This window comes from Poeciliopsis prolifica, unplaced genomic scaffold, assembly GCF_027474105.1.
Source record: "Poeciliopsis prolifica strain line A6 unplaced genomic scaffold, Auburn_PproV2 SCAFFOLD004, whole genome shotgun sequence".
Taxonomy (NCBI): Eukaryota; Metazoa; Chordata; class Actinopteri; order Cyprinodontiformes; family Poeciliidae; genus Poeciliopsis; species Poeciliopsis prolifica.
The window spans coordinates 1,206,766-1,226,433 of NW_026562379.1; the positions used below are offsets into that span (position 1 = coordinate 1,206,766).

At 35.6% G+C, this 19,668-nt stretch overlaps 1 protein-coding gene across 3 annotated transcripts in view; it reads right to left on the reverse strand.

Annotated features, from left to right (window-relative positions):
- Positions 1 to 13,001: 13,001 nt before the first annotated feature.
- The window catches only part of drd2a (dopamine receptor D2a), a 47,530-nt gene continuing 40,863 nt past the window's right edge, over positions 13,002 to 19,668 (reverse strand). For 2 of the 3 annotated variants that reach the window (XM_055029032.1, XM_055029033.1), the window contains exons 6-8: positions 18,780 to 18,866; positions 17,471 to 17,855; positions 13,002 to 15,025 (exon numbers count right to left, since the gene is read on the reverse strand). In XM_055029032.1, the coding sequence (XP_054885007.1) occupies positions 14,829 to 15,025; positions 17,471 to 17,855; positions 18,780 to 18,866 (669 nt within the window). In that variant the 3' untranslated portion in view covers positions 13,002 to 14,828. The remainder of the gene's footprint in view (positions 15,026 to 17,470; positions 17,856 to 18,779; positions 18,867 to 19,668) is intronic. The other variant, XM_055029035.1, reaches the window with a different exon arrangement.

The window sequence follows — 19,668 nt, forward strand, 5'->3', positions numbered from 1 at the left end:
ATGAATTGTGTTGTTAATTACTTTCTAGTCACATAAAGACTTTGAATAAGTGACTTACTTAAAGAAGAAAAACTGCTCCGTAACTATTGAACTATTGGCCTTCTGTTCCCTTGTGCATTCTTATTATTCTTTCAGCTTCCTCTTCTTGGTGTTGACATGCAGTCGTAAGATGATTAATGGCGGATCACGCTGCTATCTAACACAGAACAGAAACTCTGCAACACTCTTTTCCTATGCACTACTTCAATACTTTATTGCATAGCACCATCTTCCATCCACAGATCAGGTTTTTAGAGAATTGAGTTTACGCCTTTTTGTCTTTCAGGCAGGAAATGATCTTGCCAACCCTTTCAAGTAAATGAATGGCATTGGTTTTGTCCAAAGTTCTGTACTAAAAATAAGTGGCCTTAAACGAGAATTAATGCTAGTTGGATTTTTCCATTTTTTATGTTACTAGCATAAAACATCCAAAATTACAGGATTTTAATTGGATTTCATGAGACAGACCAACACAAAACTTTGCAGAGCTTTGTAGAACCTGATGTTAATCCTTTCTGTGTGGAATCAAGCCATCGTCTGCTGCTTGTCTGACCAGAACAGTTATCTATCCTGAAGCTGCTTATGGTTCCTGTTTCCTTGATTACACTAATTCATTGTCTTTCTGTACCTCCCAGATGTAAATGTTTTTCTGGAGTCTACTCCAGGGTGTGGTCTTCAGACCATACTCTGTCCCTGCTGAAGTCAAACATCTTTGTGTTCATGATGTTTTCTTCACAGATAAGAGCCGTGTCACCTTATGGCGCACTGTACACCAGGTATGCTATAGCATGTCATTTCCATTTCCTCATTTACATACAGACCGGATTTATGAAATATACAATTAAATGTTGGGTTGTCTATCGAGACGCAGTTGTAATGTGCCATATTTCTTGACAATGTTCAAATATGCTCATCCCAAATATTGGGATGTTGTTTGCACTGAACTGGAAAAAAAATAGGGGTTTAATCTGGTCTGAATATATTTGCGTACCATATTTTGTAAAATGTAAAAAAAAAAAAAAATGGCGACAACTCTGTATTACTTTTCTCCCACTTTGCAAATGTGCACAACATTGTGCAGGACTATGGCAAATAATCCAAAAGAAATGCAGTGAATAAATTTATTTTAAAAAATGAAGAACAGATTTCAGAACCACCTTTTTTGTAAAGCAATTAGCAAACAAAAATCTGTTTTTTAAGCTTTTGAATGGTTTTGAAAGGTGCAATTTGTGCAAATTAGAGTGAATTCAATGGATGCTTTTAGCTACTCTTTTGCTTTTTTCTTCTTCAGGACACATTAAATGAGTCCACAATGCTCGGTGTTACAAACAGATCTGACATTTTAAAAGGGCCTGTACAAAAAAAAAATAAAAACAAGTACAACGTCTGTAATATTTATTTGATTCGCTTAGAGTCTGATGCAAAAATAGGAGATGAACAAAGGTGTTGACGAGAATAACTGATGTTTTTATTGAAAATGATGATTGTATGAATAACTGAAGAAACTTGGTCTGTGTGCTCAGTTGGAGATCCAGGGAAAATAGGAGAAAAGGCAAATTTTAGAAAGGGCTTGGGGAGACTTCATGCTAAGTACATTTTAAAAATAACTTTTTACTCTGAGGAGGTGTGGGTCAAACCGAGGCTAGTGAATGAATATTATTTGTGTTGAGTCCTAATCATGTGAGGTTGGAGGACAGAAGGGCAGGCACAGTCTAAAACAAACAAGTGTTTGTTTTAAATTAAAGATGATTTTTCAAGCGATATTTGTTATTTTCTAATTATAAATTTATCAATTTTCTCAAACGACAACAAAAAAGATAATTGGAAAATTTACCAGGAGCGCTAATTTTGAAAAAGAAAATGTGTTTCTACTAATATTTTTATGAAAAACTACACAAAAAAGATCAGGTAATTGGTAGTGGACAACCTTTTACAAAAAATAAAAACAGAAGAAAAGTCATTTGCTGGCTGATTTTCTAGATAACATCTTCAATCCTGAATTTCTCTCAGTTAATCCAGGCTTGCTTTGTTCCACTGGACTGATTTTAATATTCCAGCTACCATTTTAGATGACATCGGCAAAATGTAAACTTTTCTGTTCGTTGTTTTGAGAAACATCAGTGAGGCTTTAGAAAGATTACTCAACATTAGCTGCTCTAAATCAGGTAATATGTTCAGTGCATTCTACCTCAGTGATACACCCAAGTTAAAAAGTAACACCTTTGTGAAAACGCTGACATTTGGCTCAGCATAGTTGGCTGAGTCATTATTCCTGTTTCCTAATATACCCCCCCGAGGAGATATTCTGTCACAGCAAAGCCATTTAAAAGCATAATTTGTATGCCTGTAATCTAGCATTTAAAGTGCAAGAAGGTGCACCTTAGAATGTAATTTATGTCAAAAACTAAGCAGATTTCCTGACTTGTCATCAGCAGCACAAAAGAAATGTCTCTGTATGTTGTTATAAGATTGTAAGGATGGAGACAAAACCTATCTACACTTCTATGAATTCAGAATTAAACAAATAAACCAATGGGGAAAAAACATTTTGTTACTGTGAAGGGTTTTCTTAAAGTTAAAATTAAATTAAAATTGCTGTTAGTCTTAAAGTGCCCCTGTCAACCAGCATCACAAGATTTCTTTATGATAAAAGACTTGTTTGTCGAATGATCGTTTTTCATTACTGATATGCAAATGCAAGTTCCTGAGGTTTGATCCCAAAGATCGTTAAACTCTTCACCAACTCAGAACCAACTGAGACATTTGGCTGAGAAACCAGCAGCTCTGTATTCAACAATTTCATACAATTGTGAATGAAATGCATTAATATGGGCTAGTACAGACATCCAGGGGCAAAAAACATTTGCGTTTAGTCTCCTGTCAGACTGACAATTCATTAGCATTCCTTCTGCAAGAGAATTCCCCCAAGTTTCCCAACTTTGATAAAGCATCAGTCTTAAACGGGTGAGGCGCTGAGTACAGATAAGTACTTCACAGAAAGCCACTTTAAAAAAAAACATCTAGCTATCCGTTTAATCCTCTTGAAAATGGAAAAAACAGTGCCATCAAATAGAGACTTTGTGAAATTGAAAAATATGATTGCGAAAGGGGGAAACATAAACAAATTAGGTATGTAGTGGAAAAGGCATGCATGGACACATAAAGAAAATGACAAAAGACAGACGAGGAAATACACAAGAGCATTTAGTAGCACAAGAACAATAAACCACAAAGAGAGAGGAGGAATTCATTAATATGGCAGAAGGATACTGTGATGGTGGTCTACATAGTTTTTATTTAAATATTCTATTTGGATTTGCAATTGACTTTAACTATTCCCCTTGTTCAGGTCAGTTGAGGTCACAATGCTTGCACTTTGCATTTACATCCCATGAGGGAAAAGAGAAATATGTTAACAATTAATGCTGGATTTTCAATGCTAAGGACAAGAAAATTACTAGGTCTGTGTTCATTTACAGAAAAGTCAGCATATTCTAAGAAGTTTCTGGAAGTCAAGGACAGAGAATCGTGATCACAAAGAAATTGCAAAAACTGAAATCTGCCAAAGTATTCAACAAAAAGAAAATCTGTCTACTGAATGATTGGTGACAAATGTTGACAATCCAACTCATTTTTCCTTCCACTTAAATAAAACATATAATTGATCAATTTATTAAACAAAACATTATTTGACTGTGGAGATAATCTGTACACTCTCAGTGTATAATTTTTTTTGCCATCTTATTTCAGTTCATAATGCAGTTGTTTGTAACTCCATGGCATAAAATGAGCAATTGCTATGGTGCTAAAGACTTTAGCAAAAACAAAACAAACAAACAATGATCACCCAAATGACAGAAATGAAAAGAGAGCAGTCAGGGAGAAATATATTGTTTTGAATAAAGCACTTTAAAAAACATAACTAATGATACTGCATCATTTCGATGTATTGCAACTGTTGAACAAATGAAACATAATACAATAATATACATGTGTATGTTTTGACAACATGCCTGGAGGAGAGAAGCCACGTCACATCATTTGACTCTCAGATCTGTTTCATTTCTTTGCTTATGTGATCTAAATGTACTTGTTTTTGCCATTCCTGTCTGTTCACTTTTCCCCCAAAAACAATTTAAACGTTTGCCACTTTCTTATCTAACTTTGTTTTGCCTTTTTAGGATTATTTATTGCCTCATTTTTATCTTTTGTCTTAAGGGATATTGTCCTACTCTCTGCTGTAGCAGCAATTTTTGTTTATTCTATTGAGTCTAAGGTACTTCATGTAACTGCTTGTTTAGCATTTAAATAAAAAAACTTTGCCTGCATTTTGAGTGTGGTTGGATTATTAGAAGGATTCATTTTTGTATTGAAGCGTGTTACGAGAAGTTGAAGAGAAAACACTAAAACACTGGCATTGATTAGCTTATGCATGTGAGGGAAAACATTAAATATTTTAAGTCCGGGTTTAGGATTTTGTGCATTTGGAAGTTACACCAGATGGAGCAAGAGGTTACATTTGAAAAAAAAAGAGAAAAACTTGGTTTTGTTTTAGTATAGTTTTGAAGAGAAAAGATTCAGAGCTTACTGGATTAAAATAGAATATTTTAACATTCAGAAATTGACTCCTGCATTACGCTTTTCCAATAATAAATGGACATAAATTTGAGACTTTAGATTTATATAAAATTCTAAAGAACTTTTGGTAAACTTATGACTAGTATTTGATATTTTGCAGATTTGTCAGGACTGTTTCATTTTCTTATTTCATGAGCAGAAGGAACAGCCAGGGTTTTAGTGTCCCATCAGTTATAACCAATTTTATTTTAATTAAAATCAAGCTTTTTTTTTTATAATCTCCTTACACATCACATCTAATTATTCAAAGTCCATCATGTCATTTTTCCATTTAGGTTACTGATTTCAAGAGATTAAAAAAAACAAATGAAAGCACTTTTTTTCACATTACTCCGTTTTTATGGGCCTTGCGAATCTGGTTAGTAATCTTACTAATTACAATTTTTCTTACTAGCTTGCTCAATTCTTGCTACAAATTTACGAAGCAATTTTTTCAACCTTCATGTAAAAAAAAAATTGCTGACACGGTTGCTGTTCAGCGTCTCACGTTGTGCTCTCGCTTCTTTTCCTGATAGATTAGGACAGTTTTCATAACATTCTTGCCAAGGCTTGCTGGGTTGATTAAACTTGTCATTTTTAAATGCAGACATGTTAGGACTCTGCTCATTTTTAACACTAAACGCTTTTCAGGGGGACTGAAACAGTATTGCCTCTGCCGTCAGGAGATATAGAGCTCATCTGATTATGGGGGGAAAAAAAAACTAATTTCCATAAAATGTGTTTCGGCTCAGTTTTACCACCTAAATCACATTTAGATGGAAAAAAATTGTAAACCACATTAAACCATTTGAAAAACATATGGCTTTATGGTAGCTAATGAAGCCAGGCGTAAATTCAAACTCATCTCACCTGCCCAACCAAAGATGTCGTCATGCGCCTCGATTCCAACCTTACGATTAATACCACTCTCTCTCTCTGTGTATAAATCCTTCCAGACTCACCCCAACACTTTGTGATGCTCAAAGTTTAGGAATGGATTCTCTGGCTCCTGAGCTCCCACACGTGACTGATCATAAACCAGATTATAAACCGATACAGCTGGATGAAAGAAGCTATTGTTGTTATAATCCCAAAAATTTCTTGACTGTTTTAAACTCTGGAGATAGTCTCACTTTTGATATGCTTGATGAAAGATAAAGGGTAAAACACCAAGATTCGATGGTAAGAAAAAGTTTGTAAGATGTAAGATCACAACATCATTTGATACATAGATACATAGACATTGATACATAGGGAAATATATATATATATAAAAATCAGAGTTTAAGTCTGGCTACCTCAGAAAATGTGTCAAGCTTTTTGAGAGCAATTTCAGATTAAAGAGAAAATCTGTGATATAGCAGTCCATCCATACTTTATTAGAGAGTTTAAACAATGTCTTCACAGAAAAGAGCCTCAGAAAGTCCTAAGATAATATGTGCTTCTATATTGTCTTTATCTCTCTTTTGTGTCAAGATGTCATTTGCTCACATAACTAGGTGACATTTATGTCTCGGTAAATCCCACATCCTTAATAACTGTCAGGATTTTTCTGTGAAGGCTTAGCTGAAAGGACCTTGATGTGGTCTCATGGGTCAATAACTGACAACAGACCAAACACTCTGGTAGTGTGTCACAGAAACTGGAGCTCCACGAAAAGAGTAATAAAAAAATCCTAAAATATGTCATTTTGAAACTGTCGTCATGCGCCTCGATGCGCCTTCACATGACTTTCACGCCTCGTCGTGTGAAAGTCATGTGAAGGTTCGGATGTTACCCTGAAACATCCAAACACTTCAGCTGTCTGATTTATAAATGTTGCATAGCATCTATTCTGAAGGCGTGTTGAGCCCAAATACCAAAAACTGCGAAAGCAAAAAAAAAAAAGGCAATTCCCTCTTTTCAAATTACAATTGCACCTACGCGCTTTTGTAAAAAAATTTCCACCGTATCGCCAGTGCTCACTGTGAAGGAAGCATATTTGTGATGTCGGGTCATCGACTCTCAACCTCAGTCATCAAGTAGGACAAACATGCTAATCTTACCAGCATGTTCACCTCTGAAGTGCTAATCAAAAAGTACAAAAAAAAGGTTTTGGAGTAGCTTAATAAAAGTCCTGACTAAAATCAAAGTTCTGACTTAAATCAAAGTTCTGACTAAAATCTTTTTGGATTGCTGTGCTATGATCTTAAATTGGTTCTACAGTGTGTTTGAAATAAAACTCTTCTGCAAAGAAGATTGGAGAAAAAAATTCTCAGCAGTGATGTAAAAGTTATCTCAGCGCTTATTGGAGTTGCTGCCACTAAAACTGACAAACCGGGTGACTTGGTTTATAAAACAATTTCTTTACACAGTGACATGTAGGTTTGGATAGCTTTTTTACTTATTAAATAAGTAAATTGTTTGACATGGCTTTTTCGTATATATGTGTATTCAGGTTGTCTCTGATTTTTTTAAAGCTGGTTGGTCATTTGAAACATACTAGCATAATAAGAAGGTAAAAACTGGAAAGCCTGGAAAGGGGAAAATGCATGACAGCACTTTATGTATTTCTGAACCTGTGATTATTACTGTATCATTCTGATGGCTGAAATACTAGAAGAAATTTGGTGATAAAACTTTTTGGACACAGGGCCATCTATCCGAATTCACTCTTATCACCATCAATAAAAATAAATCTAACATAGGATTTAGCACCACAGTGCAATCTGTTTTCTCACCTCCTCCATCTTTTACACATTAGTAAGGCATGCAACAAATGTTTTGGCAGTGGCCAAATTCATTTAGGAAGTGTAGAAATGTTTGATTTAGTAACTAGAGACAGCTAAGGTCAAGTTTACCAGAGTTCTGTATCAACAAACTTTCTCTAATTCTTCCGCTTTACAAAATCCTGATGCATAACAAACTAAAAGCTACCAGATTTAACTGATATATATATATAATATATATATATATATATTTTTTTTTTCACAAAATACTGTCTGGTTCTGGTGGTCAGGTGCAATGCTGTAATGTCTCACCTGGGAAATGGGAAGGGGAAAGTGCAAAAGCAGAAAAAAATGGAACATATTAAATAGAAGTGAGAAGTGAATACAGAGAGAAGAGGTGACCAATTTCTCCAAGAATGTGAGTAGAACTCCGCTTTGCTACTTCAGAGCCGTTCTTCGGTCTCCCAGTTTCACTCTGAGCCCAATTAAGAACCGACCCCGCTGCTCAAACACCGACCTCAAGATTCTGACCTGATGGATTGTGTTAAGATTTAGATTGATACTCTTCCTTGGGGAATAAATAATTACCAATGTCGTGGGACTCTTTTTGTGCTTCTCCTCTTTAGCAGAAAAGAATAGAGAACTGAAAAAAACAAACATTTAACATCTTTGTAGTTTCTCTGTGAGCCTCTTGTTGTCAAATTCAGCTATGGAGTCAGATCATTTACAAGGCACGAAATGCATGAAATCAATCAAGTTTGTTGCAATTTATTTCTTGTCTTACAATGTTTCCTCCCTCAGACACTTTTTGAAAAAGTTTGAAAGCACTGCTGAGATGTTTGACACTTTTAACTTGCTTTTAGCATAAATTAGATTCTTCACAGAATGACAGGAGAAGCTGATTTATCCTTAATAGAGTTTATTTTTAACTTCTCTGAACAATATGGAAAGTGTCATTTAGAAAGAGTCGCTGTTTATTATAAGTACATTAGCCGAACAATAAGAAACACTACCTGTGAATAAAAGCAGCAATTATTCGATTGCTATTTCATTCATCTTTAAAATTTTGTTCCGCTTTTAACTAAGAATGCAGCAAAGCTTTTCACTTTTCTGCATGGTATATTTTAGCTTATGTACATTGTTGCATAATGAAAAGGATATAAAGACATGCCGCACGTTTGGCAAAACAACATCTGGACTTTTTGGGAAAAGTTTTGTGGGCACCTTAGATCAAAAATGGAACTCTTTAACAGGAGCAGGGTGTCTCCTACAATATCTGGCCTTAAATCATACAACATTTAATGAAAAAAACTCCATTAAACTGACAAGCCAGTGTTACCATGATGTTCGTAGGCTCCTTCAGGGCTCAGATGACATGCTGTAATTGATAGGATCATTAAAACTATTGGAGGGGACCTTATGGAATACCATACAAGTTATGCTTGTTATAATGTGCAACGCACTTAAACTAAAACAATTCAACGAAGACAAGAAGAACAGATTTTTACACAGCTATGTACATTCAAATATTCCTGTCTGGCACAAGCAGGTTACAAGTTTATGGAACAATTATATTTTCAGATATATATATTTCTTGTCTCTCAGTAAATTAAATCACCATTTGAAAATCGATATTTGTGTTTACTGAGTGTATCTGTGCCGAATATTTGAATTACTACAATTAAAAATATCCAATTGTGAAGAAGAAAGCCAAAGGAAACCTCAAAGGAGGCAAATACCATTTTTGTCACACTGGAAACACTTTTGAAGCTGTCTGTCTCAGAGCAAAGAACAAATAAAGCAATTCAAGAACAAAGAGATTCAACAAATAAACAAAGCTACATTGCAAGCAATAAGGCTGCACTCACCACTGCTTTACCGACCACCGCAAGACAGAAGTGCTGCTCTGAGCCTGCGGTCGTATACTGTTAGAAGCTGACCTTTTCGAAAGGAGTATTAAAAGCATTATTCTGAAGTGTCACATTATCTGTCCTCTTGTGCCGCTTCAGACCTTTTCCCTAAACAGACACTGGGTTATGTAATGGGGATGGACCAGTGCAAAAGCTTTTGACATTGACTGGGATTGTAAATGGAAACAACTCACCTGCTTTAGTTTTTTTGTTTATGTTTCTGAGTCATTCAAATTAATCTCTGAATTAATCTCTCAGAATCTCATATTGCATTTATTCCCTATTAGTCAGAAAGTTTAGAACAAAAACAGGGAGAAATTCAGATCAGATATAAATACAATTAATTACAAATACATAAGCAAACATGACAGCAAAGAGTTGCTACGTTTAGCAAGATCAAGGTGTAAAGATTCAAAACACGCACTTAACTTTTTTTCTATTATTTTCTCTTTTCTTATTATGTAAAATATCAGCAATACCTTTTGTAAAACCTCTAAAGTAGGCAATCTCTGAGTATTTTAACACAGCCCACAGTCATGTTCTTCAGAGTCTGTGCTGAACATTGTTTGAAAGCTATAAGCCTTTTTTCAAAGCATGTAAAATTACTTTATTATTGTTAGCTAAAGGTACAGAGTTAGCAAAAAGATTTTATCCTACTCAGACTCCCAGCAGCTTTTCTTGACGTGTCTCACAGTATGAAATGTACTGTGGGGATGAGGGAAAAAACAGACTGGAGACTAAAGGCATAAGGAAAACAGATGATTGACATAACAAAGGCTTTCGTATGGACCCCATGTTTCATGCTGCAGCCTCTTACTTCATTCACAGCAGACTGCCAACTCTTCCATCCTTGTTTCTTCACCCGGTCTTTGATATTCTGCTCAGAAGCCCCAGTGATACAGAGTGCAACATCATAAATGTTGTAAAAAAAAAAAAAAGTATCACAGCCAGGTCATGTGTCATTTCAGCATGCAGCATTTAAAGCTATGTTTGGGACACATAGGGTCCAGAAAGAGGAGGTGTGAGCGCCGTAGCTAAAAAAAAAAACAAGAAGAAAGAAGCTTTAGTAAGCCTTTAACTGGAGCCCTGAGGGCTTTAGGGGAACTGACGCCTGGAACTGAATTGCCAACGTTCTAACGTTTCCTAATACGATAAGAAATTCAATCAGAAGCCAGGCCAGCACTGCGGCAGCAGCAGCAACAGAGGCGTCAACAACAAGGCTGTTGACAGACAGAAGGAAAATTAGCAGAAAATTATTGGACTTCTATTACACTTTCTACAAGTTGTACATAGTAATTGCTTAACTAATATCATAGGCTTATTCAATACATTAGTATATTATTGAAAAGTAATATTGTTTCATTATCTCAGTTCACTAAATGAAACACATTATACAGATTAAATACATTTGTTACATAGTGTCTTTACATTTGTTAATTTGAATGATTTTTAACAAATGCAATTATTTAATCTATAAAATTACAATATTATATCAGACCAGTAAAAACATATTATACAGAAATGTTGGCTTAATGCAAAGTATTTTTAATATTATATCAAAGTCTTTTATTTTTAAAATGTATTGTAAATGCAACAGAATGCATTTTCTAATGTAATGAATATGATATATGTGTTGCCTGCATGGTTTTGTCAGTATAAACTGCTTTTAGTTATCACTCACATCATACTGGTGGTTACACTAAACCATCTGTACTATGGTACTTTGGTTCTGCTTCTCAAACAGCTGCAAATGCAAAAGTTTGACAAATCTATTGTCAGAAAATCTGACAATAAGTTCATGTTTTTGGTGCTTGGGAAGCACCAAAAACTTTATTTGGGAAGTTTCAAAAACTTCCCAAATGAAAATGTCACTGTCGGTTAGCTGGTTTAACCTCTGCATGCACTGTGCAATGGCAGCTGGAAAAGACAAGTGTTTTGTTGTGGACTTGCTGCACAGAAACTGCTTGCTGCATCCTTGATAGTTGTGCAGAGGGCTGTAATTCTTCTGCTTCTGAGTCAAAACATACCACCTTGCGCCAGCCCTGCATCACACACTAAAACCAATTTACTGATAATATTTTGGTAATTTCTTGATGAAATGTTGACATTTTTAATTTTAGCTTTATATGTTTTATAACATAAAGATCAAAATATTTTTAGCATTTTTTAACAGAATATTGTTATGCAAAGGAGAGCATTGAAATGCCTTGCAAACTAGCATGCTGTCTTACATTGACCTCCTCTATTCAGTCCGCTAAACAAGGCTAATAAATAAACATAGCTAAACAGCTTATTTGAGGGAAACGTTGGGGGTCAATGCACTGCTAATATTTCTGCTAACATATCATAGCAACACATTACCAACAAATATTGTTTGCATAAGATTCCTTATGCTCTTTTGAAATATTACTTATCTTTAGGCTGCGTTCACACCTGAAGTGACCCAATTCAGATTTTTTTTTTTTGCTGTGGCCGTTCACACTGCCAAATTTATGCAACCTCTATGTGTTGTCCAGTATGAACGGGCAAACGTCCAGAAAGTGTCCCGTATGCGCAGGAGAGGTCGCAGTGACGTAATTAAAAACTGCCACGTGTAAAAGTCAGATTGTTACTTTTGTGTTGAATATACTTAAAAAAAAAGATTAGCCTTTTACCAAATTCACCAACTGCACAATTCTTGCTAAGTAGTATAGGATAAGTAGCATTTTGAAAAATCAGAAGAAATCTTGTTTTTTTTAACAATAACAATAGTTATTGTTAATCTGTTGCTAAGAGACGAGCAAATTCAGAAGTAAACATCTGAATTTTATTGTTCCAAAAGTAAAGGCAGTGCATAAACATTAGCACAAGCATTGCTAACGTAGCGCCCACATTAGCAGTAGCCTTTTCCCCAAAATAAGCTTTAAGTTATTTTGTTTATTTATTAGCCATGTTTATCACACTGAATGGAGTAAATCCATGTTGCTCAACATGCTTGTTACTGTCCATATGATATTGAGTACATTGCAGCTTACTTTAGTGATGATGCTAATTTTTAGCATCAGAACTGACAGGCACATTTTGGCAGGACCCGTTTAAATTTCTGAAGACGTTTTCTAGTATGCACTCCTATTATTGTTTCAAATTGCAGATAACGTTTCTCCTTACAAAAAAAAAAAGAAAAAAAAAGAAAAATAATCTATGATCATTGATATGTTTGTTATTCTAGATAATATTTGGGAAAATATTCTGGGATTTTTATGAAAAACTATAGTTTCTGTATCAATACTTGAAGTTGGGTGTCAATCAGAAAAGAAAATTAAATTGGCATTCAAAGTTTTTAATGGAAAACTCAGGTTCATGTTTCTGTGTAAAACACTGTAAAGTCACATCATCTTAAATTCTACCACCTCTCTTAGCATAGGGACACTTAAATACATTCTGGCTCTTATTGATAATGTCTTTAAGGCTGTCCTGAATATATTGAAAATGTGTCACTCTAAACACAGCTTTCAGTGATTTATTGCAGCAGCTTTTGTTTCCGTTGCATCGACCTAACCTCATTCTCACTTGCAGAACCCCTGGGGGGCCACTTTGGGGTTTATACACATCCAAATAATTAAACCTGGAAGCTGCAAACTCCACATACAGGTCATTAGTTTGCCATAAAACAACTCAACTGCAGCAAAGCAAAGTCAGCTATATTAATCAAACAGAGGCTACCAAACATGAACAAGTTAGCTTGGATTGACACATACAACAAACAGTGATATTTGTGTGGCACTTAACTATGCGTTTTATTTTTATTTACTGGAGATCTTTTGCTATTTTTTGTAACATACATTTTATGAAAAGTCAAGTAGAGGAGCAGTGTAGCATGCATCACTTTTCCATTGCAGGCATATATTCACAGATGATGTGTTATGAAAACTATGTACATATACAGAAAAAAAAAAAAAAAATAAAAAAAATAATAATAATAATAATAATAATAATAATAATAATAATAATAATAATACATGCATCTCAATAAATAAAATGGTATCAAAAGATTAATTCTGTCAAAATATAAATTCAAAAAGTGAAACTCAATTATAGTCATTACAGAAAAGAGTAATATAACTCCAACACTTATTTCAGTTAAGATGATAATGGCTTACAGCTGATGAAAACCCAACATTTTGCTCTACAAAATATTGAAGACTGGCCATATAGTATCCTATGTTGGCAAACAGAGGGAAAGTTGAGTAGAAGGAGAAAGTGTGAAGCAAAAGTCTAACTTTCAGAGCCAGGGTCTGACCAAGTTGGTTGAAGAGAGGCCACATACAAACTGGTTACAGATGCACTCCTTGTTCCCAAGAGTGTCTTGTGAGGGATTAGTAGAAAGAGGACTGGACTAGGTCCTCTTTGATCCAAAGCACATTTTCTTTTAAGAATTATTTTTGGCACTAGTGTTCTTTATTTGAAAGTGAAAGGAAAGGGTCAGAAACCAAGCAGCAAAGCAACCGAGAACAGGAGTTGAACTCAGAATGGGTGTAACCCACTCTAACCACTGTGCCTCGAAACACCCCTCTATTTCCCTCTTTTAAGATGAAAGTATAGTTTGCATTTTAATTTAATATGTCCATCAGTCTGGAAAAAAGGGTGGAGAGACACAGAATTCAAGTTGCTTCAGATCCTGAGTAAAGTTTCCACAGTCAGTAATGATTTGGAGAGGGAGCCATGTCATCTTCTGGTGTTTATCCAGACTGTTTTAATAAAAACGGTTATGGTATCTATTTTATTCAGTTAAACCTGACTTAAACTAAACAGAGTAACTGTGTAGCATCTCAAATAAAGTGTTGTGCACATTCTACGCGCTACTTTTTTAGTAAACCACAATTCTTAGAAAGTGGATTTTAGGTTTTTATCAGTTGCAAACCATAATAATTGAAATGATCAGAAGAAAATATATTATGAGTTTCACTTTTAGAATTGAATTAATGAAAGAAATTAATTTCTCAATGATATTCTGATTCGTTAAGATACAATATTAGATTATTTATAAAATGCAAAATTGCAAATATTGGCATCGTCACATTGTACAGTAAGTAAATCTTCCCTTCCCGTCATATTCCCAACCTGTAAGAGATTTCAGGAGTAAGATTGGATGCATCGATATCAACACTGCAATGAACACTGACGTCGTAGCTTTTCCTTCATGGAAACATGGAGTACGCACATAATAAATAGCAGAATGCTACTTGCATGTGTGTGGTATACACAGATGGCTCCTTACGTAACACACACAATGATTTCAGAGAATAGTGTTAGTTTTTTTTCTCCATAAACAGATCATTGTTACAGACTTTTCTTGTTTTACATTCAGTTATCTGGAGAACAGGACTCCACAAACAACTCACACACACATAGTCAACGCGCCTTCCAAAAAAGACACTGCCAGTTTTTCAGTAACTTTTCAGTCTTGTTTTTTTTTTCCCAACATGGTGCATTTTCCTTTCACAGGATGAGGTAATTGCCAGACCCTTAATTTGTGCCCTTTTCCCTCAGTCTGATCTGCAAGGGATGCAGCAGCTTAGCAGTGCAGGATTTTAATGAACGCCTTCCTGAACTCGATATTAAAGGTGGTGTATATGATGGGATTCACGGCACTGTTCACGTAGCCCAGCCAAGTGAAAGCGTTGTACATCTCAGCGGGAACTTTGCATTTGGTGCAGTGGGTGTTCAAGATATGGGTGATGAAAAATGGCAGCCAACATATGATGAATACACCTGAGGAGATAATAAGAGAGAAACAATGTAAGTGGGAGAAAACAAAGTCAAGCCCTTGCTGTATATTAGACCTGAATATGGGTTTGCAAACAAAAGTTGCACTCAGAGAACAGAAATTATTACTCTTTCTTGCATCAGTTTGATTTTTTTTTCTTTTTCTTTTTGCATTATTCTACAACATGCTCACCCAGGCAGCCAATTACATGTTGGAGACTTAGACATAAATGTAGAACAGCTCAGTGACAGAATGTCCTGTTGCTAATTAGAACCTAAATAGCAATTTAGCTATCAGTTTCAAGCTGTGTTCCCTAAGAGGTTTGATTAGAAGTGCTTGATTCTAAAAGAACATGCAGACACCATTATTTTCACTTCATACTGAAATCATGACGAGTCATCAAAACAATGTTACGCTTAAAGATCACTAAACAACTAAATATGAAGTTTAACAAGATACCTTCTAGTCAAAGGTACATTGAACACTTGGATATGTGAAGATAACTGATGCATCATTTTTCAAATTCAATAGTGAAGTTAGTAATTGAGTCATTGCACAATCTGAATTTTAAAATGTCATAATTTAAAAAACGTATGTAAAATGCAAAATAAATAATATTTATATAGTGCAAACAAATTTGCACTATATTTTGTTTAATTAATAAAGAATCCTGCTTTTTAATTAAATGAATCTGCATTCACAGACACTTTTAATCTATTGGGTTTGGTAAGTCACCACATCATGTCCAGGTACATTTCTTCAATAAGCTGTGATCAGGACAATCTGATCACAAAAACCTTCACTTATCTGCAGTTCAAACTGGGACATCTATGTCTTTAAGTACATTGTTTGCAGACATGTTGTTACGGGAATGGGCCATCTCTAAACTATTTCCTCAAAGTTGAACAACGAGCAATTTGCATTTAAACTGTCCAAAATGTCAAGGTATGCTCCACAATATAACCTGCCCTGCACCAAAGTTCAGACAAGGGGCAGCACAACTATCAAACCCAATAAACTTGACCAATGGATTGCCAGACAGACAGCTGTGATTTGTCCAATTTCTCCCCTGCCTGAAGGACACCTGGGTTTTCAAGGTCTGTAGATATTGACTACTGAAAGTTTGTACTTCTGCTCATGCTCCTCTTTGCTCTCGCTGAGGCTGTGTTCACACTGCACCCTGAAGTGACCCAATTCTGATTTGATTGACGTAAATTGACCTGCATCTGATCTTTTCATGACAGTGTGAACAACACAGGTCAGATTCTTTTCGAATGCGATCCTGATCCGATATTTATCTGATTCAAATACGACCTAATGTCCAGGTCTCATTCATCTGACCTGAGCCTCACTGATTCTCAACAAATGTCACTGTTCTGCATCCTGATATGCGCAAGCAGGAGAAAAACAACGACCATAATGAGGATCAAGTTGTTAAAATGCTGCTCTGAATGAATAACAACTTCCAATATGGAAGCTATGCTTCACCATTAGCCTCCATGTTTACATCTGCAAACACTGACCACTTCTTCTTTTTATGGCGGTTGGCAAAACACTGAGATCGCTGACGTTATTGCGCCCTCTACTGCGCATAGGGACACTTTCAGGTCATTTGCCCGTTCACACCGGAGGTCACATACAGGTCACATCTATTTGGAAGTGTGAACGGCCATAACAAAAAAATACAATTTGACAAAAAAATCAGAATTTGATCATTTTAGATACAGAGCCTGCAACAGACACAGATGAATTTCTGGAACAGTGTTATGCCTGAATGATTATGAGCAGCAAGAAGTTGATTAGAAACATAAAAACGTAATGTCTTCCAATCCAACAAAGCACCGCTCTTTAGTGCGGAAGATATTATTATGGGAAGAAGAATCAAAGTTACTACCATGAGGTATTAAAATGGAATAGGGGGGGGGGACTTTACAACAAGGCTTGTCATTCAGACTGACACAGTTGGGTAGTAAGACACCGGTGGAGCTGCACGTAACACTGCAAGCCAAACTCTGTCTGTTATGGAACTTGGTGGTGTGAGAAATGCTGGCAGTGTTTCAGAAACCTCAGTTAAAGTTAAATAGTCTCTCCGTCTTTTCAGAGGCTATTGCTGGTAAGCTCAACCATGCTAATTACGCTTAACACTAATAGAAAATGCTAAAGAGTGATTTGTTTAGAAAGATCTATGTAACTGAGGCACTCTTGTTGGATCTAACCCAATAAACAATTGATCATGCCAGCAAGGCTGCTTAACATTAGATTCAATAACTTTAGCAGAATTATTTACCAATAAAACAGAGAGCTGTAAACAAGAGTTGTTTCCTCAAAAATGGACGTGATTGTTATTAATTTGTGCTCCTTGCTGAAAACTCTGTTGGCCCTACACAAAAACTGAAATTGTTTTCCAAAAATAAAAAACATAAAAGAAACATTAAGTAGATGAAGCGTACCGAGGACAATGGCTAACATCTGAGTGGCTTTCTTCTCTTTTTGTTGGGAGATCTTCCTCTTGCTCATGTTTTTGACAGAGGTTTGAGTCTTGCCATTAGGTAGCGCCTGTGTCTGGAAGGCTTTGGCTACAACTGGTGCTGGGTCAGCCAGGGCCTCCTTGGGCTCGCCGTTTTTTTCTGCTTTGTGGCCGTCCTCAGGCGGAGTGGGAGGCGTGGAGGTGGGGCTAGCGTTGGCCTTGTTGGGCATTAGCTGCTGGTGACTAGTGGCCGGAGTGTCTCCAAGGGCACTGTGCGTCGGATGTCTTTGCCTGTGGCTGCTGCCGCTGTTGTTCAGCTCATCCAGCTCCAAGTCATCCCCATCAGTGGCAGCTTCTTTGATGAAAATCTGAAGTTCAAGACAAGCAAAGCAGGATGTCATTTATCATTCGAAGAAAAGGGTAACATTAAAAAATATATATAAAAAATATATACTGCTTTGCACAAAGGTGTGGTGTCATTTCTTCATATTTGTCCAAAAATCCAGCCTTCTTTGTCACATTATTAAATTAGCCTTGACCAATATTTCATGGAGCTTTTTGGGGCCTCTGTGAGTGCAAGGATAGCCTACAAAAGGCATAATTAAGGGAAAAGTTTGGCGTTCTAGAATTTATTTGTTTATATCTTATTAAAAGAAATATCCTGTTTGAGATGATTTAAATATTAAGTTAAGTTTATATGCATGTCACATATAATCAGAGAGGTACTTCAAAGTACAATAAGAACAAAAGATAATAATCAAATATGTTGACAACAGCAAAAAAGCAACAAACATTACATTTAGACAAATGATATCTTAATACTGGAATGAAGGCAAGAAGGAATCAATAACGTAGTTGTTCTGAATCGAAAGAAGCTCTAAAGAATCAGGTTTTTGGGTTATTTTAAAAAAAAGTTTTGTCTAATAGTTAACATACTTCGTCTGTGCCCACTAGGTTTGCAAATGTTAGTGGACATAAATGACAATATTGACCACAGGTAATGTTTGCAATGCACTGGAAGCTGTTAACACAACGTTGTCTTTATATATAGTCAGTAGATTCAGTGACGGGTACGCAAATTAAAAATGTAACAAGTTTCATACAACAGGTAGGCCTTCAGAAAGTAGAGCTGGCTTTAAAAAAAAAATCTGACTAATTAGAAACATACTGATGAACTGGTGGACTCTCACAACAGCATCAGTTGCAAGTCTAGTGCTTTTTCAAAAAGAAGAAACTTGAACAGAAATAAGACGCAAACAATTTAAAACAAGTGACAGAAAAAGAGAAGATACCACTCTTTTCTTGTTGGCAGGTAAGCTTCCATTGGACTTCACAATCATGGTGCACAACCTTACATCTTCTGGATGAGTGCACTTATCCTGCAACAGACACAGCTGTGTGAGGCCAGGACAGGGTACGATGTCAAAACCCCGACATAAGGGGCTGTCTAAGAACAGACAGACAAATAATAGTGGATGTGAGGTCAGATTTGATGAGATTTTGTAGTTTTTCGGGGGGTGAATGGGAAAGGGAGGGTGTTGTTTCGCAACAATAGGATCTTTCAATTGATTTGGAGAAATTGAACTTCACAGAAAAGTGATAAGTTGTCCAATAAATATAATTTCATCTAGAAATGAAATATGTTAATTAGCCTATTATTATTTCTTATATGCATATATCCTTTGATTGACAGACCAGTATACGGCTATGCATAATGAGAATCTGGTGAAAAGTTTGGTTTGAAACTAAAGTTTCTGTAAGTTTCTTCATGTTGAGAAAATCAATAGCCACTAAATGAAAAGGTCCTCTAAGGTACATTACACTGATTGCATTTTAATAACTAACCATGAAATATAGCAGCTAATGCACATTTAACTCTGCATCCCAGTATGCATAAAATATTATCAACTGTAGTAAAACTATTGCTGAAAAGTTAAGTTTGATGTAAAAAAAAAAAAAATCTATGTGGTTCCGCTTTATGTTTTTTTTATATTTCATTTTTTGATTCTTTGTTTTATTTAACAAAATGCCAACTGTAGACACGGACTGTTTTAAAACTGTCGGGCGTATTGAACTGAAAAGATTATTGTTTTGCAGACGCATATAGATTCCAAACACAGGATATTGTCTGTACCCACATGTTTACATTAAATAATGTGTGGAGAAACTGTTATTTTACAG